Source organism: Lactuca sativa, chromosome 8 (assembly GCF_002870075.4).
Source record: "Lactuca sativa cultivar Salinas chromosome 8, Lsat_Salinas_v11, whole genome shotgun sequence".
In the NCBI taxonomy this organism is placed as follows: Eukaryota; Viridiplantae; Streptophyta; class Magnoliopsida; order Asterales; family Asteraceae; genus Lactuca; species Lactuca sativa.
Window position 1 is genome coordinate 325596684 of NC_056630.2, and position 26178 is coordinate 325622861.

General features: G+C 28.7%; 1 protein-coding gene across 1 annotated transcript; it reads right to left on the minus strand.

Annotated features, from left to right (window-relative positions):
- Nucleotides 1-6455: 6455 nt before the first annotated feature.
- On the minus strand, nucleotides 6456-26039 carry LOC111911547 (caffeoylshikimate esterase-like). The gene is made up of 8 exons (XM_052766398.1): nucleotides 25831-26039; nucleotides 24999-25089; nucleotides 24657-24689; nucleotides 13379-13525; nucleotides 13144-13274; nucleotides 7605-7742; nucleotides 7429-7527; nucleotides 6456-6993 (listed from the first exon to the last, which is right to left on the minus strand). Exons 1-8 carry the CDS (start codon nucleotides 25849-25851, stop codon nucleotides 6679-6681), a joined length of 975 nt encoding a protein of 324 aa, XP_052622358.1. The 5' UTR covers nucleotides 25852-26039; the 3' UTR covers nucleotides 6456-6678.
- Between the last annotated feature and the right edge of the window lie 139 nt (nucleotides 26040-26178).

Genomic DNA, 26178 nt, shown 5'->3' on the forward strand with positions numbered 1-26178 from the left:
GCGATAGAGTTTGATTTCCAGAAAATCCAATATTTTCTTAGTTAAGTTGTGAAAAGAATATTCCTATATTATGTGATAATGAACCCTAGAAAGACCCGTAGATTTCTTCTATAATCATCCAGCGTATATAAGTTATATAAGATTTATGTGAAATAAACCGTTGAATATAGTGGGTCTGCCCTAGGTCCACAACCCAACGAGGAACAGGACATGAAGCGGGCCCACCAATTCTAAGTTGATCGAGACTAGATTCTTATACAACTCTAGCATATACGCTTAGCAATTATAGCTAAAGTCTAACAATTCTAGATGAAATATAGTTTTAATATCATAAAAACTATTTTATGTGAACCTAGTACTTTGTATTTGTACCCCTTTTTGCATAAAAACCTGGTACTTTGTATCTGTACCCCCTTTTGTATAAAACCGGTACTTTGTATTTGTACCCCTTTTCGTATGAAAACCTGGTACTTTGTATCTGTACCCCTTTTGTATAAAACCAGTACTTTGTATTTGTACCCCTTTTCGTATGAAAACCTAAAACCGGTACTTTGTATTTGTACCCCTTTTTGGCATGAAACCGGTACTTTGTATTTGTACCACTTTTCGTATGAAAACTTTTTCTAATGTAAATGAACATAAACTATACCTATTATAGTTTATCAAAATGTTTGAAATGTATATGCAACCTAACTATACCTATTATAGTTTAGTATGTTTGTTTGTGGTGTATAAGAACCCTTTTCTATGTAAGTCGAATGTATAGAAAATATAACTATGTTTATCTTGCTTTGTTTTGTACTAATGGTAATGATGGAGGATTCTTATGATTCAGTGAGTATTTTCTTTTATATAATTATACCACAACAAGAAACACATGTAAAATATGAAGTCATCAACTATTTAACACTTTGCTCAACATGTTACAAAGTGTGTTGAAAGTTATAAGCTGTTAACTAGTTTTTAAACTTTCTGCACTATTTTAGAAAGATCATAGAAAAATCATACGAAGTCAAAAAACTGAATCCATAAATTCTGAGAGTTCCTAAAATGTGTCTAGTTTATTCATAATTTTTATCATGATTTTTTGAAGCCTTTAACTTGTGTTAAAATGTTCATATTCACAGACTGGTCCAGATTTGTTCTTGAAATGATAGGTTGTTTTTCAAAAATCACCATAAATTTTAGAAAAGTCCTCTGGAGATGCAAAAGTAGTCATTTTAAAGCTAAGAACTGGAACTACTTGCACCAAAAACATTTTTGAAAACTAAAATGTATAAGTTGCCCAAAACAGTCCGTGAATGGAGTTGAACTTTTCTGATTAAGGCTATTAAATGAGTTTAGTTGTGTTCTTAGTATTTTAACTTGCATTCCCCCCCCCCCCCCCCTCTTAAAACTTAAGAAAACATGAAATTATAGGGGTATGAACTCACCTTATGTGATTTCAGTAGATGGATGATGGAGAAAAGAAGTGTTCAACTCAAGAACACTTTGGGAGTTTGCTTGAAGATTCGAAGATCTAACACCAATATGATGGAGTTTGTGTAAGATATCTATGATTTGAGTAGAAGGAAGTGAAATAATCATATGGAGGATGTTAATACTTACCAAAAGTAGAAGAAAAACTTGGAGGATAGCCTTGAATCTCGAATTTTAGAGAGAGAAAATGAGAGAAAATGAAGTTTGTTCTTGATGGAAGAATGGGAGGAAATGAAAGAAATGTGACGAGGGAGGAGGGTTTTCTAACCCTTGACCAAGTGTGTGGCTGAAAAAAATGGTGGGAAAAGTACCATGAAATGACTAGGTATGGCTGATGGTGAATAGTGACATGGAGTGGGTATGGGAGTGGTTGCTTGTGTCATAGAATAAAGAAAAGTCAACACTCAACCTTTGCAATTCACCTACTCTTCATTGATAAGGTTTTATCCCCAAAAACATGGGTAATTAGTAGATATGGGTCCCTAAATATTAAAATAAAGTTTGGGAGAAAATCCCGCATTAAAACGATGAAAAACGAAGCCAAAACGAAGTCGTAATCGATCGGCAAGGAAGGCTGAATCTGCGAGACATCTCGGTCCTGTCCGAGGTTCGGTCCCTTCTGGTCATGGACCGAAGGCGAAAGTTGTTTAAGAAGCGAAAGTAGGTTCGGTCCAAAGGCAGTTCAGTTCGGTTCACAAGCTTCGGGTTTGGTCTATGCGAGCTTCGGTCCGAGATTTGGAGTTCGCCTCTGACAGCTTCGCTTCTGACAAGTTCGGCTCCTTAAGAGGGGTTTCGGGTCCGAGAGGGCTCGGCCCTATAGAAGGGGTTTCGGGCCTTTAAGGGTGTTTTACTCATTTTTACCCCGTTTTAATCCGTTTTTGACCCGGTTAAGGGTCGGGATGGCCTAAAAGTTTATAAAAAGTTTAAGGGACTTTTGAGAGGGATTTGGGAGAGATTTCACATTCTTGGAGAGATTTCTTATACAAAGAGAGATTTGGGAGAGATTTCACACACTTAGGGAGATTTCTCATACAAAGAGAGATTTGGGAGAGATTTCACACACTTAGGGAGATTTCTCATACAAAGAGGGATTTGGGAGAGATTCTAAATAGAGAGAGATATAGTGAAAACGATTGAGATAGGTTTCATGTGTGACATTTGTGAGTATCCGGCTTCGCAACGTAAGGTCTGTAAACCCCGTTAAGCCATGTTTAAGGATCTTACACACTCCCGATAAGTATGCAACATTGTTTTATCGGTTTGGTTCATTACTTAACGCCGTTTTAGGTTAATCAAATCTAGATATACGAACTTTTCCATTGTTGATTTCTCATTAGAATAGCGAGTTGTACGGAAATAACACAGCATACACCCTAGCACACAAGGGTTAATTGAGTCGACTGGTTTGACTTGTTGACTTTGACTCGACCGGAAATTGACGGTTATCACAATTAGCTCCCTCTTTCTCTCTATGCTCTCTGGATCAATTAGGGTCTCTCAAGGGAAGTGTGGCCACAAATGAAGGCCATAAGGGTCTTTAAATAGGTCACAAACCCAGACAATTAGGTTTTTTCTCAGCAGCGCTGACTCAGCGAGTCAGATACCTAACTCGTCGAGTCCATTCATTAAACACGTCACCAAAGTGCGACCCTACTCGACGAGTTAAGGCACCTACTCGTCGAGTCACTCCCCATATCTCGAAATGAATACTCAAAATATTATCCCTGGAAATCCGGATGTTACACAAATTTCGGCTAGCACACTTGTGTGTACACTTAGTGTCCGATTTTGCTAGCTAGAGGGGTCCTTATATATTGTGTCATGATTAGGGTTACACCATGCAAACCCTAATGTGCATGACTTTCCATATTCCTTAGGCTCCATGGGTTTTAACCTCCATGGAGTATCCATGTGTCACCACATGGGTTTAGTCCAACATAAAGAACTATGGATCATAAGCCCACTTTATAAAAAATGAATGATTTACACAATCAATTCCCATTTATTTAATTAGTCTCTTTTGATCACAAAATTAATTCCAAATTAATTTTTGATCAATAGTAATTAAATAATATGATTTCATATTAATATATTAGAACTTATAATATATTAATAAATCATAATTATCCTCTTCTCAAAAGTCCATCCTTCAAATTGTCCCGGTGAAGTGCAACCTAAATGGAACAGGCTACTCTCGGGTCAAGTACATACCAAATATAGTTATGGACTTAGACACATTATCCAACATAGGAAACCTAAAGCATGCTATAAATCATTTAGCACATAACAATAAATTAGATTTCTTATCCTAAAGTAAGTTAGTGTTTGTGTCAATTTAGGTATACAACCTAAAATAAAATTGACATACACCTCACGATCATCACTTAGCATTCTAAGTTTAAGTTTAGAAATCCTCAATATTCTTAGTTCGCTTAAACTAATGCTTTAATACCAACTGTGTCATCCCCATTTTCATGTTCAGAAAATACCTTTTTATTTTTGCTTATTTAAAAACAGAGTATTCTTTATATAATGGAATTTATCCCGAAAAAGTATGTTCTCAAGAAATATTTTTCATTGATTATTAAAACTTATGATGTCATAACTGATACAAGAAACATAAGCATAAATGTAATCATTATTGGTCTTACAACATCAAATGGTCTACATTTCCTCGAATCTCTCATCATTTCCAAACATGAAATACATTCATATTGATACCTGTGATACAAAGAAACTGAGTGGGTCAGGTTGAAAAATCTAGTGGGTACATAGGGTTTTCAGCCCATAATAATATAGTTAATATGTTTATAAACATTTCTGTGTTCCATGGGATTGTCATCAGTAGTCTGATGGTCATTATTTATACACTGTTAGATGACTATATCGCTTAGTACAATAGTACTAGTAAGTTAAGGCTTATTATCATTGTTTTCATCTCTTATCATCCATCTCCCTCATTTTTTTATTCATCCCTCATTACCCATCACTACCCAATATATTATAAATATGAAAATACATATATAGTAAATCATATAAAAATCATCTTATAATATTTCATCTAACACAGAACATTTTAATCATAGATAATATGCACATATAGCATTCAATTTATCTAAATAATTCATATATATGTGTAAGATGAAAGTTAATATGCACTCACTTGTTAAAAGTGAATGACTGGAAAGTTGGGCAAGGCTTCGTGCCACGTAAAAACGTAGTTTTTGTAAATTCCATAACTTCCTCATACGAGCTTTGTTTTCGACATTATTTATGTCCACGCGTAGCTATCGACAAGATCTACAACTTTCATTTAGACTTTGTTTGCTAATTCTCATGTTATTTTTAAAATCTATATTTTTATAGGCATAGATAGTTAAAGTCCATATAAAAATGATAACTCTTTCATACGATATCTATTCTCGAAGGTCTTTATATCGACGGATAGGTATTGAAGAGATCTTCAACTCTCATTTAAATTGTTTTCCCTAACAATCAAACGTTCTTAATTTTGGTTTTTATTTTGCATAGTACTATGTCGAAACCTCTAAAAGTCATAACTTCCTTATTTGAAGTCGGATTTGAACGTTCTCTATATGCACATTCTCGGTTTTATGATTTCTACGATTTTTGTTTGGATTATGTATCCTAAGCAATATTCTATCAAAAATATATGTTTATCGTTGTGATGGATAATTATTCTATTATTCCTTAATCATCTAGCCCTATATTGCGGGCGTTACAGTATATATAGTGTAGAATCTTACATAAGAGACCTTATACTAGACAAGAATATAAAACATGTATAAAACTATCTAACAAGTTGGATGGCTCAATAAGAGACCTATTTTGTAAATTTACTTTCTACATCAAGTAAGTCATAAATCTATTCTAAAAGAGATTAACAAAAAGAGCCAAACCACAATGCATGTTGATGATTTACATCCAAATATGCAACTAGAGTTTATTTAATATAAAAAAATACCATATCGTGAAGAGAAAAGGGAAAATATATGAAGAAAAGAAACTAAATTAAGCTTATATTTGACAAAGCAGAAGAAAAACTACTTGTTAGCATAAATTCATTAAGGAATGTATGGATAAGTTTCATAAGTTGTTATTAATAGTATATATGTGGTTTAAAATGAATGGAAAGATTTCCTTGAATCTTATGTGAAAAATAATGATTTTTTAAAAACTTCAAAAGTCACTAAGTGGCCTACATTTGGAGCTTTTTAATTAATTCGAGATCAAGAGTCTATATACAATAATTTTTTAATGAAATTTGTATACGATATGATATGGAATCCACAAATAAAAGAATCGACTAAATTCGAGTTCATATAAAAATATATGGACGTTTGAAGTTATGGAAAAAAATTCCGTGAAGAGAAAACAAGTTGAACATTTTCCAAGTCTAGGAAAAATGTACCAAGAGCACAAGACGCATACATTGGAGCTTTGAAAGGAGGACTTCTTGATGTACTAATATTGGTTTCCATTGTAATATATCAATGGAAATTCTTTGCTACAAATAACATAATGAAAAAAAAAAAAAAAAAAAAAAAAAAAAAAAAAAAAAAAAAAAAAAGGAATTGTGTCAATAGAAGTTGTATAAGATATGAGGGTTCGAAGTTGGCAAAAACTGAAAATCCGATAAATATGAAATCGCAGTCGATGAAGGTTTAACTACATTTTTTATGGTTATTTCTCAAAAGAAAACCATTTTGTTCGCTTGTTGCTATGTTGGGAAAAAGAAAATCCATTTCTTATCAGTTAGAATATTAAGCATTAATTAAAGTGTATCAACATGTTGCTAATATGAGAGGCAATTGTTAAGTGTCTTCGGACGAGAATTGAAACAATATTATTTTGTTGTTGTTTAAAATTAATAAAACGGTATTTTCTTGTTAACAAAAAGCATATCCATAAGAATTTATAAAAAGCTTTATAAAATCGTTAAATGCTAGTCCGGGTAACTTTATAAAAAAACTAACTTATTACTTTTTGGTTGTCCAAACATTACAATCTAAACAAACTCAGAAAATAAGCTAGTTATGGCATGCCCAAACATAACATAAGAAAGAAGATTATTCTAATAAGTCATTATTTAAATAAGATAGCATTCCAAATATAAGCTAAGAGCTATAAAGATAGCAAATATAGCTTTCATTATTCAGACTCCTCCTTGATTTGCTTTCACTGATTTCCATCATGCACAGATGACGAAGCATGATTTTCCAACTTGATATCGTCAGTAATAACCACGTTGTCATCCAATTGATTTTCGTTGATATGATTGTCATCATATCGCGTATCGAGCCATGTTATGATGTCAGCGAATACGATTGCAATGTTTTCATCTGGCTCACCAGTGGTCAATGCATGCCACATTCCTGGGTATATTTTGATGGTTTTGTCTTTGCTACTAGCTTGTTCGTATAGAGCCTGGCTAACCTTTGGATCTGTCACTGTATCCGCATCCCCATGTAGCACGAGAAATGGCAATGTCACCTGCGCAATCAAACACTCTTATATTCAAGATTGAGTTTATAATCATAAAGGCTATATTAACAAATTTAATATAAAGTTATAAATTATAATGTCCGCTAATCCACCCTAGTTTTTGTATCGACCGTTTGTATAAAATAATAAATGAAATAATTTGTGTGTTAAAAGTGAAAACAATATATTATGGCTTTGCTATTGTTGCTGCTACATAGTAGGTCTAGCAATATGATAACTACCTCTAAAACGGCCGATTAACAATGTGGGGTGAAACTTTTAATTAGTATAAAATCATGATGTATAAAACCTTTTTACCAAAAGGATTATAAGTAATTTGTATATTTTGTATTTGGCTTTGGTATTCTTGGCATTTTTATGTATTCGAGAAAGAAAAAGTAAAAGTCAACAGTATATAGGATAAGGATAACATTGTAAAATAACCTCGCTTAAGTGGTCTTCGAGATCCATGCTGGTTCTAATTAATTCAAGAGATGTTTTAAGCTTTGGTTTTCCTTGGTAAATCAACTTGTTTGCATGTATCTGCATAATTGATCAAGTAGAAGTGGATTTACATATTACCTTTATTTGTATAGAAATTCATGAAAATACGACCCTACCGCTTCTCTCTTCAAAGGATCCTTAAATCCAGAATCAATGACATCTTTCGCAAACAATATCTTCCATCTTGGTATAAGATCTTCTATCCTTTCTATCGTGTGTAACACCCTTGGGTGTGGCCTCACTTTCAGATTTATCTATCATCACATTAAACGTATTGATCAGATTGAGAGAAATTATGATTCAAACATTTACCAAAAGTCCAAAAGTTATGTTGCCCAACATTATCAGTATCATGAGTTGATAGAAACTGACCCTCAACCTTTCGTTGAGCGTATAAAGTCTCGTTTAAGGTGAAATATGGAAATTTATGAGTAGAATAGTTGGTGTGTTAGTTGGATGTTAAAAAAATCAAACATTTTATCATACAACACCCTTACCAATCTAGTGACCCTAAGCTAAAAAAGGGTTAACATATGTTTTTTCCCTTCTATTTCTTTGTAGCATATATATATATATATATATATATATATATATATATATATATATATATATATATATATATATATATATATATATATATATATATCTTAATAAATCAAGGTTTTTTTGTCACATGTCAATCTCTCATGAGTTTTGACAATTGTCATTTTGTAGTATTTTTGAAATAAATATTATTCACTTGTCAATTTTTGGTTTGTTTCAATTTTTAAAATTAAAGTCATATACTTATCTATATAAAGTATTAAATCAACCCGTGTAATATACGAGTTTCACACCTAATATATATATATATATATATATATATATATATATATATATATATATATATATATATATATATATATATATATATATAACATAATAAATGAAAATCAATTTTGCCAAATGTCATGTTCTCATTGAATTTTGTACATGTCATTTTCTAAAAGTTTTTGAATTATTTTTTTCCAGTTGTTATTTTCTTGTATTTTTCATTTCCTAAATTTATTTTAGTGAGATTTATATATGTAAAGTAAATCATTTTATTAAATTTCATAATAAATGCTTTGCAACCTTTCAAATATCTTACATTATTATTCAACTAGTTTATAACCCGTGGGAACCACGGTTATAAAATTAAATAAAGATTAATAGTTAAAATTTAAAAATATTAATAACTTGTTTTAAATAAATTATTCATTAAGAGGTTTATTTAGTTATATAAAATTATAATCATTGATTTAAATAAATATGTAAAATTATCACTTTATAATTTGTATTAATTTTATTTTAATTTTTATTCTAATATTGTTAATTTAATGTAATTAGAATGAAAAATTTTAAATTTAAAATTTGAAATTTGAAATTTGAAATGGAGAATCAATATGTTGACAAATGGTATTTATTAATTATGAGACATAATAAGGTGAAACATGGCAAAAGAAAAATAAAATTTGCATTAATTATGAGGCTTAATATGGTGACACATGTCAAAAGGAGAATGAAACTACTCTTTTATTAGAATAGAGATTACTTACTTTAGTTATTATATTTTTTCTATTTATGTAAAATTATTATTTTAAAAATACGTGATGCTTATAATTTTATACTAAACTTTTTTTTAATAAATCCGTGTAATACACGGGTCACACACCTATATATATATATATATATATATATATATATATATATATATATATATATATATATATATATATATATATATATATATATATGATCACGTAGGAACTCAAAAATTGGTAGAAATAATGAATTGAAAAATATTAGTCTTAGTATAGAAAGTTTTAATGGATAAGATTTAATCTAAAAAAGTAGTCAATTTTGAAAATTTTAGTGGCAATTTTGTGATTATAAAGGAAAGTTGATAAAGTTCAATGAAAGGGTAAATGTAACGGATCCGAACATATATATATATATATATATATATATATATATATATATATATATATATATATATATATATATATATATATATATATATATAAATAAAAGGTTAGGTTATTTTGTTTTCACTATCTATTGTGTGTATGTATGATTGATTCTGGACCAATCATTTTATTTATTTTAAGAAAGTAATTAATGCATATTAAATGTTGAAGATATAATAGGTATTAATTCATCTTTAGCATTTAATATGCATTAATTACTTTCTTAAAATAACTAAAATGATTGGTCCAGAATCAATCATACAGGCACACAATAGATAGTGAAAACATTTGAACCTAACTATATATATATATATATATATATATATATATATATATATATATATATATATATATATATATATATATATATATATAAAGTAATGGATTAAATTTTGAAAATATTGTCATCAATTTGTAAATTTTGTTCCTCTTCGATCTCCACCATGTGTCATGGTCGTAAATGTTGTTAAGACTTTCAACTCCGTTGAAGTTTATAAGCTGATTAGTAATTTATTATCTCAAATAGTTTATTTAAAAATCACTTCATAAGATATTATAGGCTATTTTTGGGTCTCACAAAACAATAAATTATCATAAGCTTAAAAAATAAGTTAATTTATGTTCAACAAACACTACCTAAATATTTACAGCTAATTCTATATGTAGCCCCTATCCTAGATGTGTGTGGATTTGACTTGTGTGTACACCCTCATACTTGGTCTTTTTTAGTGAAGGAGATACCTATAATAATACCCATATTTACTAGCAATATAATTTATCATTTTATCAATCAATGCATACATGCCTCATACCTCGTGTGTGTATATATATATATATATATATATATATATATATATATATATATATATATATATATATATATATATATAGTTTTACTAACTTTTAACAAATAACTATACGAGGTATGAGGCATGTATGCATTGATTGATAAAATGATAAACTATATTTTATCAATCAATGCATACATGCCTCATACCTCGTATAGTCATTTGTTAAAAGTTAGTAAAACTATATATATATATATATATATATATATATATATATATATATATATATATATATATATATATATATAGGGTAAGGTTCAATAGAGAACCATAATAACCAAGGAACCAATCTTTTTTACAACTTTTAGAACTTATTTGTTATAAAAAAAACTAAAAATACATAAACTCATAACTTTTTATCATTTTTCCAATGATATAAAATTCTAATTTTTTTATGTCAAATTCACAATGTGAATTTTTTAAAATTCACAACGTGAATCCGGATTCACAGGGTGAATCCGAAAAATATTTTTCACATTCACAATGTTAATATATGAATTTAGATATTTTTAGATTTTTTTTCGATAAAGAATAAGCTCTAAAAGTTGAAAAAAATATTTGGTTCCTTGAAAAACCAATAATTATGGTTCTCTATTGAACTTTTCTATATATATATATATATATATATATATATATATATATATATATATATATATATATATATATATATATATATATATATATATATATGATCAAGTAGGAACTGAAAAAATTATAAGAACTTCAAAGACAATTTTTGGAATTAAGATTGGAAAAATAAATGGTTAGGAATTGATTTTATTTATCGTCAAAATCTCGTGAGATGATATGACATTTTTGTAATTAATTGCGAGCTTTTGATAATTTCCGAAAAATGTTAATTGTTTGAATGGTACAAGTGGCAAAAACAAAAGGATTAAAATAAAAAAAATGAAAATTCGGCCATGTGCCTCTCCCTGCATTGACATACGCCCCCACCCCCAACATGAAAAGTGACCAACATTTATTAGCTGGTGGGTTTTTTCCACCGACTTAGTTTTCGGCGATAACTTTTTTTATTTTTGAAAATTTGATTTTTGAAAAAACTAAAGTTTTTAAAATTTAATTCTCTAAATATTTGAAAAAAAATATATTTTTTATATTTATAAAAAAAACCCAAAAACATTCTCCAAAAATTACAAAAATTTAATTAAATACTTCTACTTACTATTCTAATGACTTTGTAAAAAAAATTTAAAAATAAGATGTTTTAAATACCAAACTTGACTTTAAAAGATTTAAAGTTTTTCTGAAAAAAAGATTAAACATAATATGATCCAAATAGAGATGATTCAAAATATTTATGATTCAAAAGTATTATGATTTAATATGTTTATGATCATTAACTTGTTATAATCTAAAAATATTTTGATTTAAATATTTAATTATCCTTAATTATTATATTTTTTATGATTCAAAATTAAATAATTCAAAAAAGTATAATGATCCAAATGTTGTATTAAACAAAAAATTTATTTAATTCAATATATTATGATCTAAATTAATATGATCCAAATTAATATGATCAAAAAATGTATAATGGATAATATCATTATGACTAAAAGTAGTATGATTCAAAATTTTATAATGCAAAAATAATATGATTAAAAATAATGTATGAACATAAAATATTATGATCCTAATATTCTTCTTATTTAAAATTTTATAATTGTTAAATATTAAAAACTCAAATGGATATTTAATTTAAAAAATCAAAAGAAAAGAAAGAAGAAAAAAAACCCTACTATATTTAAGTATGTAGTAAAGTTATTGAAAAAACAAAAAAAAAAACGAAAAAAAAAAAGAAAAAAAAGTTATTATTAAAAAACAAAAAAATATTACAAAATAAATAAATAAGATAAAAACGTTAAAATCGAGCATATATATTTAAAAAATTCAATTTTTATAACGAAAAATAAAAATTATTAAAAAAAGAAAAAAACCAATATAAATGAAAAAGAAAAGAAAAACTCATTTAAATGATGTTTCATGTACATTTTTTGCACATGATTATTCCCTCGGGTCTGTATTAAGTTCCATGCACTTACGTTGTGTGCGAACACGTCACGACCAAGTAAATAAGTTTTACGTTTGTGCCATTGACGAAATGATTGGTGAAGAATAGTCATCGTGGTTTCTACCATATTTTGATTCTTACCGGATCCAGACCCTATATATATATATATATATATATATATATATATATATATATATATATATATATATATATATATATATATATATATATATATATATATATAATATTGTAACATTAAATGATTAAAATGATGATGCATGGATTTGTAAAATGTTACAAGTGTGTAGTTTCTTTTATTTAATACATTAATTATTCACCAATAAACTACAAACAATCAAAACAAGTGATATATGGTGATCCTTATCGGTCCCTTTACTCCATAATAAAGTAATAAAACTACTCTTTAACTTAGTAAATGAGCCTCCTGACCTAGAAATCTTGCGATATCTATTTGGGATGTGATTTGTACACAATAATTTTTATTCACGTAACATTTTATGATTGATTAAGTTGTACAATACAACATTTTAAAGCACAAATTGTTGTGTATGAAAAAAATTTATTGTATACCAATCACCTCTCATATCAAATTGTTGTGGATGGATCCATCTCCATAGAACAATAATATAGTGTCTTGCAAAGTAAGTAAAAATATATATTGAAATATAATATTTGTTATATATATATATATATATATATATATATATATATATATATATATATATATATATATGGTCACGTATTGTAGAAACCTCAAATTTACCTTACACATGGGTGCGACCAAAATTGCCCCGTGCCAAAAAGTTGGGTCCTTTCGGTGTACAAGAAGGGCAACCGCACCACCCATGGATTGACCGTACAAAAACCGCTTCTTGTTTTTGTAATCTTCTTGTCCTGTGTGTGTGTGTGGGGGGGGGGGGGGGATCAAGCCATGCATCAAGTTAATGGGTGATACGATAAAAGTCTCTTTATTGTGAATTAAGTTTCGTGATGAGTACCAGAAATGCATTTGAAGAAATTGGAGCAATCGGTCACAATGTTGTCAAATTTCTCAATATAACAACGCTCACCCATGGACCGCCCATGCCCTTCATGGTCTATTCCGATGACCGCGTACCCGTTGCTCGCGAGCCTAGTACCAACCCCTACAAACCAAAATTATATCCATTAAATCATTTCTTTTAAGGTCCAACAAAAGAATACACATGTGTTTTCATCATAAATTTATGTTATTGACATCGACTACATGTCAATATAAATAACTTTTAAACGCTTATGAGTTGAAATGACTTGGGTTGATTGATCAATAAATATTTTTCGTTCGTTTTAGAAATTTAACAAACTATTAATTTATCAAATATAAATATTGTTGTGACCCATATGAATAATTACAACGCTAATTGACATGTTTTTATATTAATGATTCAATATTTGGCACCTGCACGAAGACTCACAAAACATATTTTTGGCAAACTATAGAAATCTCAGGGCAAAAGGGTTAACAGGATTTTAGCTCATCAACATGTTTTTTTCGTTTATATATATATATATATATATATATATATATATATATATATATATATATATATATATATATATATATATATATATATACTAATAAAAGATGTATTTTTACTTGCACCACACGTATTTAAAACTTCCATTACGTTTCAATTTCTTTCTAATAATTATTATAAATTGGTTGATAATGTTATATTAATGCAAAAAACTAAATTCTAATCATAAATTAACTAAACTATAATATTAAAATATCATATTTTACTTCTTTTTATAAAATTATGACTTTAACTTTTTAACTTATAATAGTGAACTTATTAGTTTATATATAATTAAAAGTTAAACTTGAAAAAATCGAGAAATTATTTTATAAATAATTAAAAGTTATAAATTATAGTGTTATAATTAAATAGTAATCTTAAATTAGCAAAAAAAACATGAAACTATTTTCTATAATCATTAAGAATATTCAAATACGTAGCTTAAAAATAACTTACAATAAAAGTAGTTAAACGTAATATTATATAAAAATTTATAACATTATCTTTAAAAACAAAATCAATATTTGTTGTTTAACTAATTACAATCAAAGAAACTACCAATATTCATAAAATAAAATTTAAAAAATTAAATGTCTTAAATCAGATTAAAATAATTAAGAGTTTCTAAATATGTTATTTTAAATAACTTACAATGAGAATAACAAAAAATAACATTATATGCAAGAATTATGTTGTTACTTTTAAAAACAAAAACAATGTTTGATGTTTTAAATGAATCATAACAACAACTATAAATATCATAACAACAACTATAGATATCATTAAACCATATATTTTATTTTATTTTATTTATGAGTAACTCGCAGGTATAGGCCATTGAGACAATTAAGATTATAGAATTTTAAAAGATGTCTACATTATCATATAATTCAAAACAAACAATGTTTATAACAACTTACTATAAGATTTATTATATAATAGCAACAATAACGTTATAGATATATTTAAAAAAACATACATTTTTAAAGATTTCAAATATATTGTTGTATTCTGCGCAACACGTAGGTATTCACTTAGTATAGTTACAAAAGAGGCATTTTTACTTGCACCACATGCATTTGAAACCTTCGTGACTTTTCAATTTCTTTCTAATAATTAATAAAAATTGGTTAATAATGTTCAATTAGTGCAAAAACTAAATTTTAATAATAAATTAACTACACTGCAATATTAAAATATCATATTTTTCTTCTATTTATAATATTATAAATTTAACTTTGTAACATATTATAGTTAACTTATTAGTTTAGATATGTTGTCATATGTAAGAAATTGTCATTTTAAGGTCACAAATTTTGTAAAATTTATAATTTTATGCAAAATAGTTAAATTATTAATTTCAATATAATGTTAAACGGTTAACTTAAATGAAAATATCAATTAAACTTTAAAAAAAATCAAGCGACTATTTTATAAATAGTTAAAAGTTATAAACTATAGTGTTAAACCTAAACTGTACTTCTAAATTAACAAAAAGAAACCATGAAATTATTTTTTATAATCATTAAGAAATTTCAAATAAGTATTATAAAAATAACTTACAATAAAAATAGTTAAAAGTAATATTATATCAAAAAAATCAATGTTATTTAAAAAAAAAACAATGTTTGTTGTTTTAAATAATTACAATTAAAGAAACTAACAATATTCATCAGATAAATTTTGAAAAAGTTCAATTTCTGTAAACAAATTAAAATAATTCAGAGTTTCCAAATATGTTATTTTAAATAAATTACAACAACAATAGTTAAAAGTAACGTTATATAACAAAAAATATATTGTTACCTTTAAAAAAATAACTTTTGATGTTTTAAATAATTACAATGATAGAAATATCATTAAACCATATATTATATTTAATTTTATTCATGAGTAACCCACTGGTAGAGACCATTGATATAATTGAGATTATTGAATTTTAAAAGATGTTTATATTATCATATAATTCAAAACAAACAAAGTTTATACAAACTTATTATAAGATTTATTATATAAGATCTAACAACAACGTCAATTGATATATTTAAAAAACATATATTTGTAAAGATTTCAAATATACTTTTGTATTCTGTGCAACGCGCGGGTATTCTTCTGATATACTTATAAAGGAAACATTTTTTCTTTCACCACATTCATTTGAAATTCCCATGACTTTTCGTTTTCTTTCTAATAATGATTATAAGTTAGTTAATAAGGTGGCCAGCCAGCTTCAGTAATTATCTTCCCTTAATTCTGACCCAAGAAGACGGCACTGATTTCAATGATCTTCTTTTAAATATATATCTAACCTAAAGTTATTCAAACAATTGTAATTATGCAGTTTTAATATATATATATATATATATATATATATATATATATATGTTGGATTAGTGTCTAAGTCCATAACTATTTTGGTATGTACTTGACCCGATGGTGCATGGTCCTTTTGGGTTGTCTTCACCAAAGCAGCTTGATTGGAGAAATAAATAGAGAGAGAGGTTATTATGATTTATTAATATGTTATAAGAATAATATATTAAAGGAGAAATCATATTTGTTTAATTAATATTGGTCAATAATTAATTAAGAATTAATTTTGTGATCAAGTGTAATTAATTAAACTAGAGGGGTTGAATTGTAATTATGTGATAGTTACAAAATAAGGTAAGGATTATCTTATATATATGGTGAACGAATTTGAGGTGTAAATCCCTTAGAATTCGACTAGGATAAGGGTTTCTAGGACTTATCTTATGGTTGCTTGGTGGACAAGCAACTAGATAAGGATAAGGACTAAAACCTTAATCTTTACACCTATATAAACCCCCTAGGGCTTAGGAATTCGGCCAACCCTTCCCAAGAGGTCCTAAGGACGAATTCTAACCTCCCTCCTCTCTCTTTATACCTTCTCCACTTGCTTATGGTGTTTGTAAGCCATTAGAGGAGTGACACTTGTGACTCTCTGCTTTCCAAGGTCAATTCAAGGAGGAATTGGATTGTTATTGCTATATAACAATCAAGGTATGTTCTTAAACCTAATTACGTGTGAATTCCGATTTCCATATGCTAGAATTAGGGTTCAAAGTCTTGGATTCAAAGTATGTACAATAGAGAAACCTAGATCCAAGCTTTAGGGTTTGTATGAGCACATAGGATGTCTTATGACCAAAACCCATCAGTGGTATCAGAGCATTCCACATGAAGATGATATTCCACGATTCGATCAAGGAACAAGAAATCATGTTTCTCTTCCTCCACCTCCTCCAATTATTCTCCCTAACCCACAAGTTCAAAGGCTTGAAAAGTTCAAGCTCACTCAAGCCCTTTTGGCAAGAAATCATAAAGAAGGAAAGTCGGTGTGTGCACACGTCCTAGGGATGAAGTCACACATTGATAAGTTAAGAATGTTGGGATCCGTTGTCTGTGAGGAAATGGATGTTGATTGAGTTCTTCAGTCAATTCCTAACTCATATAGTGAGTTCGTAAGAGAGTACTATATGATGAACCGCGACGTGACCCTTATAGATCTCACCTATATGCTTATTGCTGCTGAATCAGCAATGGTTTGGCGCAAAAGAAAAGCAAAGTTGATTGGTGAATCTGCCTTCAAGACCTCTATGGACATAGACAATGGCAACGAAAGACATGCTATGATCGAAAAATTTGATCATAAGAGAAAGGCAATGTTTGAAGTAGTTCCATGTGCTATTCCAAAAGAGTCGATTTGCTTTTATTGCCAAGAGAAGGGGCATTGGAGACGAAGCTGCCTTATTTACCTAAGAGATCTAAGAGATGGGAGAGTCAAAACGTATGGCTTTGCTTTAGGTAAAATCCATTGACTAACTCTTTTAAGCTTCTATTCTAGATTCTTAATACATAATGTGATAGGATTACAATTAATGTTTTGTAAGATCGAAGAAAACAAAGGAAGATTAAGGGAATAAGTGAGCAGAATCTAACCGTGAAGGAATGGATTTCGATCGTATTTCTCGAAGATTAGATTCTTGAGCTACTACTTAGAGTTAGAATTAGATTTCTAAGAAATATGTATTAGCATAAGTTTTTCAATGAGTTGCATTGTAAGGACAAATTTTTTCCGCAATAAAATAAATTTTTCCTTGCAATGGCGTGTATGAAAATTGATGTTAAAATGTTTCTATTATTAGCAATAATGGATTTGGTTCTTATTATGTTGTTTATGGAAAGTCGAGAGTTTACCAAATAGGGAGAGTTTCTCATCGCCCAAGTTTCAATTGGACAGAAACTTGGAATCATGCAACTTGGTTGCACGATCAATGAGAAATTTCATATTTTGGAAATTAGACTAATTCATTGACAAAGTATCAAGTGAAGGACTAGGAGATCGAGCACACAAAGTTGCGTGTTGATTAAGTTCACCATAAGAGTAACAATGTTATTCGTCATGATTTACTAAAGGTTTAGTAAATATGATTGAACTTACAATATTAAGTGTAATTCTGAATTGATTAAAGGGTTTAAATCAATAGCAGAACAAATAAGAAGAATCAAGTAGGCAGAAAGATAAAAGTTTCTCCATTCTAAGAAGAAGGGAGAGTAGCTTTTATGCTTTATGATAGGTCTTAATGATTAAGAACCATATCTCAATTGATCCTCTAAGTGAGTCTTAGTACAATTGTATGTCTAAGAAGAGGAATCAAGAATTGAAGAAATGGTTAAATCAATAAGTCAATCATACTTCGTTCCAATAACAAGTCTTAAAGTTAAGATTGCGACATTGAGTGAAAGGTATTAAGAAGGTTTGTAACTTTCATTAAATGTGGAAAGTTGTGATGTCTTGGATAAGACAAAGACCAACTAGGACCAATTTATGAAGAGTTTTGATAAAAGCTACACTAACTCTTGAATATTTGTTTGTCAAGAAATGTTTTGACAAGAGAACCGTATATGTCAAGGAGTCAGTGGGAGTCTTAATGGTCTTGAAAGGTTTCAAGAACAAATCAAATAAACCTTATCGATCATCACTAGCACACGAGTTGAGGTTTACAACCTATCGTGTTGACATTATTTTGATTCTGTGCCAATCCAATCGAGTTAATTATGCATGTGAGTTCTATGAGTACTCATTTTGAACGCATAAAAGGCAAAGCACCTTAATCAATGAAAGGTACATTGATAGGAAAGGGTGAGCTACTTAACTACTTGGAAGACATGGTGGGCAGCTATGCTACCATAAGGCAAGAAATCAAGATTAAGAAAGTTCGCTCCATATGAGTTTGAATTTGTCGTAAACTTGGTTTTAACAAATTCACATGGATAGGAACATATACACCGTTTAAATCTAAGTGTCATAAGATTTCCTCCTTCATGAAAATGATTGTGAGGAAATGGTTTCACTAAGAAAGATTTAAGAAGATAGTGATTGTAAAATTGCATTCTCAAATTCGATTATGGTTACGGTATCCTTTTCTACAATTTGAATTGTGAGGTTTGACAATTAGTCTTAATTGTTTAGACACACATATGAACTATCGAAGGCAAATGTGTATAAGTTCAAGAAACCTTGATAAAAGATTATCATAGCACTAAGTATTAAAAACATGAACTTAAGAAATTCAATAAGTATTGTTTTCTGAAAAGTTAAGATGTTTATGAATACATGTCAAAGCTAGTGGGAGCATAAGTGTTATGTTTTATAATAATCATCAAGATAGTGGGAGCATAAAAGTTATGATTGTATGATTATTAAGGAAAGTAATGCAAGGTTAGCAATATTAGTTATAGAAAACATGAGTCATACTTTGCAAAGTCGCAATAGTTGAAAAGTTGTTTTGCTATAATTAAGGGAGAGAATATTATGCTTCATTTCAAATCTAAAGGTTTAGGTTGAGAAATGTTAATAAAATTTAGTCAAAGGTACAAAGTGTGTTCTTAAAATTTCGATTATGATTACGGCATCCCTCTTCACAATTCGAATTTTGAGAACATAGCAAATAAAACATTATGCGTCGTGTCCCATACGCTTCGGGTATAGGATCGATTGCAAATGCTTTAATGTTTGACCATTCTAAAATTTTCCAAATGTCTAGCGCATTTAGAGGGAAAAAGGACACGAATTGGTTTTGATTAAAATAATTAAACAACTATCAAAGGACAATCCAAGTTCGACGAGGATTGGTCGCTTGTGAGTAGTTGGAAGTATAGTATTGGAAAATATGGAAATGGTTCCATATTGGATGGACCATATTGACATCATTATGAATAGATAAGATTCTATTAAGAATGAGTTGTCATATGGAACATATGGAAGTGTGTCCATATTGGGAATTGAATATTGAGAAATCTATGACTAGATTAGAAACTTCTATGCAAAAGGATGTTCAAAGAAAGTACTTTGAGTGAGAGACATCACATCTATGGAATTATCTTGTAACAATCTCCGATAGAAGACTTTGTAATATCATTGGCAATAGTCTTAGTGACTTTAGTGCAGTGACATTACAAAAGAGATCATTGCACAAAATGTTAGAATCTAGCATATTCTATAAGTAGCAAGAATTTGATATTCTTTCACTTATGAAAAGGATTTGGAGTTGTGAAATGAGAATGATTGGAAATGTGTTCAATGTGATCTATTTCACAAAGTAAGAACCATAGGTAAACATTGTGTGCATGCTAGGAGCATGGGACAAGTGTTGTAATTCAAGTAAGAAGTTGATTACCCGAAACAACAAATAATGAGTAATCAATATGGTGATAAATAAAAGGTGTTTTATTTATGCTCAAAGGGTTGAGGCCATATGGGATTAGTATTATTCTTGTGTTTCACATTTGCATGTTTTGACTTCCAGAATAATTGAGTTTATTAAGAATAATCGAATTATTCAAACGGGCCACAGTCGTTCATATGTTGGAAGTAGATATGAATGAAGACTGTCGTGAATTGGTGTGTGGATTGTCTAAAAGAGTATTAGACATAAGCAAATGTTTGCTGCAACGTTCATGAGTGCTTATGAATGTGATTTGAGCATTGGATTAAACCCACGCTTACTTGGATCACTCCATGGATTGTATCACGAGTGATTGGTGAGACGATAACATCTTATATTCTTGAAACCGAGATGTGTGAGTTGTATCTTGCAAATCGGTTGCACATTGATAATATGTAAACGCACTAGTAACTTGGTGTTATAAAACATATTGTTGTGTGTGATTCGGTAAGTGAGTGCAAGCGAGCATTGTATCAAAGTTTATCCGTTCCTTTTATTCAAAGTAGGATAAAAGCGATATCTTTGGGCCCCTCGATGGTTTAGTGATGACAAACGTAAATGCTCGGCCGGGCTACGGCTAATTTGATTTGTTCAATTAGTCAGTCGTCATAAATGAGAAATCGAGATATAGTACAAAGAGAATGATTTGAAATCATATATCATACGATATCTAGAATGGAGGAATATATGATCCCTTATCTAAGGACACGCGTATCTGATATGATCAGAGTTGACAGCGGCTTTGGAAAGCTACGATTGCAGATCGGGATCCGAAGTCATACGCAGAATAGTTGTTAGACTTATCCAAGTGGGAGACTGTTGGATTAGTGTCTAAGTCCATAACTATTTTGGTATGTACTTGACCCGATGGTGCATGGTCCTTTTGGGTTGCCTTCACCAAAGCAACTTGATTGGAGAAATAAATAGAGAGAAAGGTTATTATGATTTATTAATATGTTATAAGAATAATATATTAAAGGAGAAATCATATTTGTTTAATTAATATTGGTCAATAATTAATTAAGAATTAATTTTGTGATCAAGTGTAATTAATTAAACTAGAGGGGCTGAATTGTAATTATGTGATAGTTACAAAATAAGGTAAGGATTATCTTATATATATGGTGAACGAATTTGAGGTGTAAATCCCTTAGAATTCGACTAGGATAAGGGTTTCTAGGACTTATCTTATGGTTGCTTGGTGGACAAGCAACTAGATAAGGATAAAGACTAAAACCTTAATCTTTACACCTATATAAACCCCCTAGGGCTTAGGAATTCGGCCAACCCTTCCCAAGAGGTCCTAAGGACGAATTCTAACCTCCCTCCTCTCTCTTTATACCTTCTCCACTTGCTTATGGTGTTTGTAAGCCATTAGAGGAGTGACACTTGTGACTCTCTGCTTTCCAAGGTCAGTTCAAGGAGGAATTGGATTGTTATTGCTATATAACAATCAAGGTATGTTCTTAAACCTAATTACATGTGAATTCCGATTTCCATATGCTAGAATTAGGGTTCAAAGTCTTGGATTCAAAGTATGTACAATAGAGAAACCTAGATCCAAGCTTTAGGGTTTGTGTGAGCACATAGGATGTCTTATGACCAAAACCCATCAATATATATATATATATATATATATATATATATATATATATATATATATATATATATATATATATATATATATATATATATATATATATATAATTCAAAATAATCAATATATTATATCAACTTTATAAAACGAATTATTATGTCAAATTTAACAACAACGTTATTGTTATATTTATAAAAACATATATTTGTAAAAATTTCAACTATAAAGGTGTTTCTGCACAACGTGCGGACATTCGTCTAATTTCATATATAACCAATTAATATATTAAAGAGTAGTGAAACCTATTCAAAAGACCCTATGTTTAGTTCTCATAATCGATTTAATCATCATTTTTTAGTCATTTAAGTTCCACAAACTGGAAATTGTATTCATTTTGACAATTTTACATGGTTAACAAGTCATCTAACATTCAAAAATTACATTTTTGGCTCGGATTTTAAATATTATTACAAACTTGGTCCAAAAATTTCACTTTGGGCGAGATTTTAAAATTTATTAAAAATTTAGTCCAAAATATCTTAGGGTAAAAAGGGTCAGACAATTTTAGCTCATCAACATTTTTTTTCTTTTTTCTATATTTCATATATTACCGATATATTAATGAGTATTACATCATATATTACCGAGTATTACATCTTCCTAATCTGTTATATTTTCTAATAAAATAGTTTAGGAGAACATAAATACTTGAATCCTTTGAATTGACAATAGACAACCTTAAGTTATTTTGATTATATTCGTTTTTTTCTTACTAACTTGTTATCAATAAGAAAACCCATATTGACATGTTTCTATTTATTTGAAAAGCTTGAAATTGTCGGTTGCCACTTCTAGAAAAATACTTTAAAACACCACGTTTTACATCAATGACAACAAAACTATTATATTTAAAATCCTCGCTAATAAATAAACGTTTTTTTTATCACTTGTCACACTGTTATTCAATTTGCAAAATGTTATTTTATGGATATTCTGAACTTTTTTTTTCATATGTCATTTTATGAGTTTCACTATTTTATTAAATTTCACATAATACTTTAATGTAATAATTGCAATAAATATAGTAATAAATAGATATCAATTTCATTAATAAACTTACCTTTTAATTTTAAAATTCCTAAAATTAAAGCTCATTAGTTTCTTTTCTTTATTTAAATTATTTTTTTAAATTTAAAAAACAAAAAACATTTACATTATAATAATTCATTATTTTTCTTATAAATTCAAAGTTCTGAATTTTAACCTTTATAAATAACTTATTTAAAAAAAAAAAAATTAACTAATATAATATATGAGTCTCACAACTAATATATAATAACAACAACAAACCAGCTCTAAAGCCAATCATAAAGAGGGTAATTCCCGGAGCATTCAATGGGTTGGGTGTGACATGTTTTTTGGACTTTTTTTTTAATAATTTTTTTACATCAACCGCTATACTCTAAAGACAAGATAGAAAAGATAGAGAGATTATAGATCGAGCAACAATTTGGTGGGTGAAAACAAAATAAAACTGTTTGGTAAGCACAATACAATTGTAATAATATATCATATATGTAGCACCCCATGACGTTTTTTCTAATAAGTAATATATAGCCTCTAGGAATTACACTTACATTTCTTGTTGGATCACCTACTTCAGCCAACAATACGTAACTCCATTTATTCTCCTGATCTCCTTTCATAAATATGGGGTTATAAGGGTAATTGTTTATATTTTACTAACGGTTGAATGTTGAAATGTAATACTATTATATATCAACTTATTCTAAGACAAATTTTATTTTAGGCAGTATATTTTTTTAAATAAAAAACATATTTTAAGCTTTGTTTGTTTAAGTTCAAATTACTTTAAAACTGCTAAGTGTTAATAAAAAGATGTTACCATTGGTTAACCATAATATCTCACTGAGTAGTCAAACACACATACACACACAAGCCGCATCTTGAACCTTTTTTTTTTAACTATTTTTTTTAACAACAGTCATTCTCATGCTGATACTACTGGGATCAAAACTCCATTTTAAAATGATTCATATCTCTCTCTCTCTCTCTCTCTCTCTATATATATATATATATATATATATATATATATATATATATATATATATATATATATATACACTTTTTATTCATATTTTCAGGTAAATTTATGTATCAATTTAAATTTGTATGGTATATTGTCTGAGGAAAAAAACATAATATCGTACCATGTTCACCTATTGGATTTTATTGGATAATGATTAGATGGAAGTGACCATTGTGTAAAGAAATATGTAATGTATTTAGAGTTGCTGAGTAACAATTATGAGTGATTTATAAACCATTGTAAAGAATATTTAAATACCTTTCATGAAGATGCTACATTCCATGCCATAACCTGCAAAATCAACGTTCACCGTTCATTAATCCTATCTTGGTGACTCCTTGAACTTAAGATCACACAATCTATTTTATGTCACTAGCATATCCAAGAGTTTAGACAAAAGTATGTATAACAATTTTAATTAAACACATTATAATAATTTTACTTTCTAATTTTTATCTTTCTTATTATAAAAATAGAGACAACAAATAGGTAAAGAGTAAAGACAAATTTTACAAATTACACTGTTGTAATTTTCATATGAAACTTTATACTAGTTTTTTCTCACCATAATTATCGTTTTTATATATAAGAAGTGGGTACCATGGCACATAAATACAAGAGCTTTGGGAGAAGAAACAGGAAGCCATCTACATGTAAACTGCTGCACACCTCTTGAATTTGTTATGAACTCCTGAAATTTCACTCACATTCATGAAAACCATCATTAAATATTCATTCTTATGAAATTTGTAAAACTCATCAATCCAAGTGATGAACACTTGAAAAGTTATGATAATTAATTCATCTAAACAAATCATAAATAGTCAATTTATTGGAAGTGTATGACACCCATTACTAACATTAAGTTTCTTCTAGCAAACATAAAGAACCGTTAGTAAAGGTTTGATTTTATGTAAGGGCCCCAAAATTTTCAGCAAATCTTAGTGAAAATCATATAATGTAGACAAAACTTTGAAACGACAAAAGGGGAGAGGGAGTTGTGATCAGATTTATAAGGGAAAAGATATATCTCAAAGAATATATACATTTTGGAGTAAGTCGGTGTAAAAAATAATGTACGCATTTGGAAGGAAAATAGTGTTTGTATCATTTTTACACTATTTTTTGTGCAAAAAGTTAAACAAGATGGTCTTAAGTTTATGAAAAAGCATGGCAAGAAACAAGAATTTGATTATTATGCCCATTTATGAAACCCATTGTTCAATATGTTAGATTTTTATGTTCAATTTATGATATTCATGCATTATTCAAAAAGTCGGTTTTCCGTCCAAATTATGAAATCCATTACTTAAAGATTGGATTTTTATTATGCCAAGCTCAAGAGTGGAGATAGTTGACCACTTGACCCATAACTAAGATTAAGCATATCAAGACGAATTTGTATGAGAAATAACTCAAAAAGAAAGCAAACCTCTTGGTATTCAACCTCCATTGATGATATAGTTGTTGTTCAGGAAAATAAGATCTTTGAGAAAAGGATATAAAAGAAAAAGAAAAAAGCGTTGTGGATCGAGCTTGTGACGGAAGATGGTTCCCTCTTATCTTCTTTATAGACGAGTGTGTAAACAGTAATGTGATCTATTTTTAGTAAAGTTGCGTGGAACCGACCACTGAAAATGGAGTTTTAACCACTTTCTGCTCAGCATTAAAATCTCTAAAATTATCATAACTTTGCAAGGACACTTGTAAGGTCTGGGGAGGACCATTGGCCAGAAGATGAAGACATGGACCAATCAATAATCGAGGCCAATCAATAATT

Bases quoted from the DNA above. Each gene is read 5' to 3' on its own strand.
- LOC111911547 (XM_052766398.1), bottom strand. From the start codon at position 25,851: ATGGAGGTTGAATACCAAGAG. The intron at 13,275-13,378 runs GTACTCATCACG...ACACACACACAG, and splicing joins TTTCTTCAAATGCATTTCTG to GACAAGAAGATTACAAAAAC. The intron at 6,994-7,428 runs GTTATTTTACAA...TTGATTGCGCAG, and splicing joins TCGAAGACCACTTAAGCGAG to GTGACATTGCCATTTCTCGT.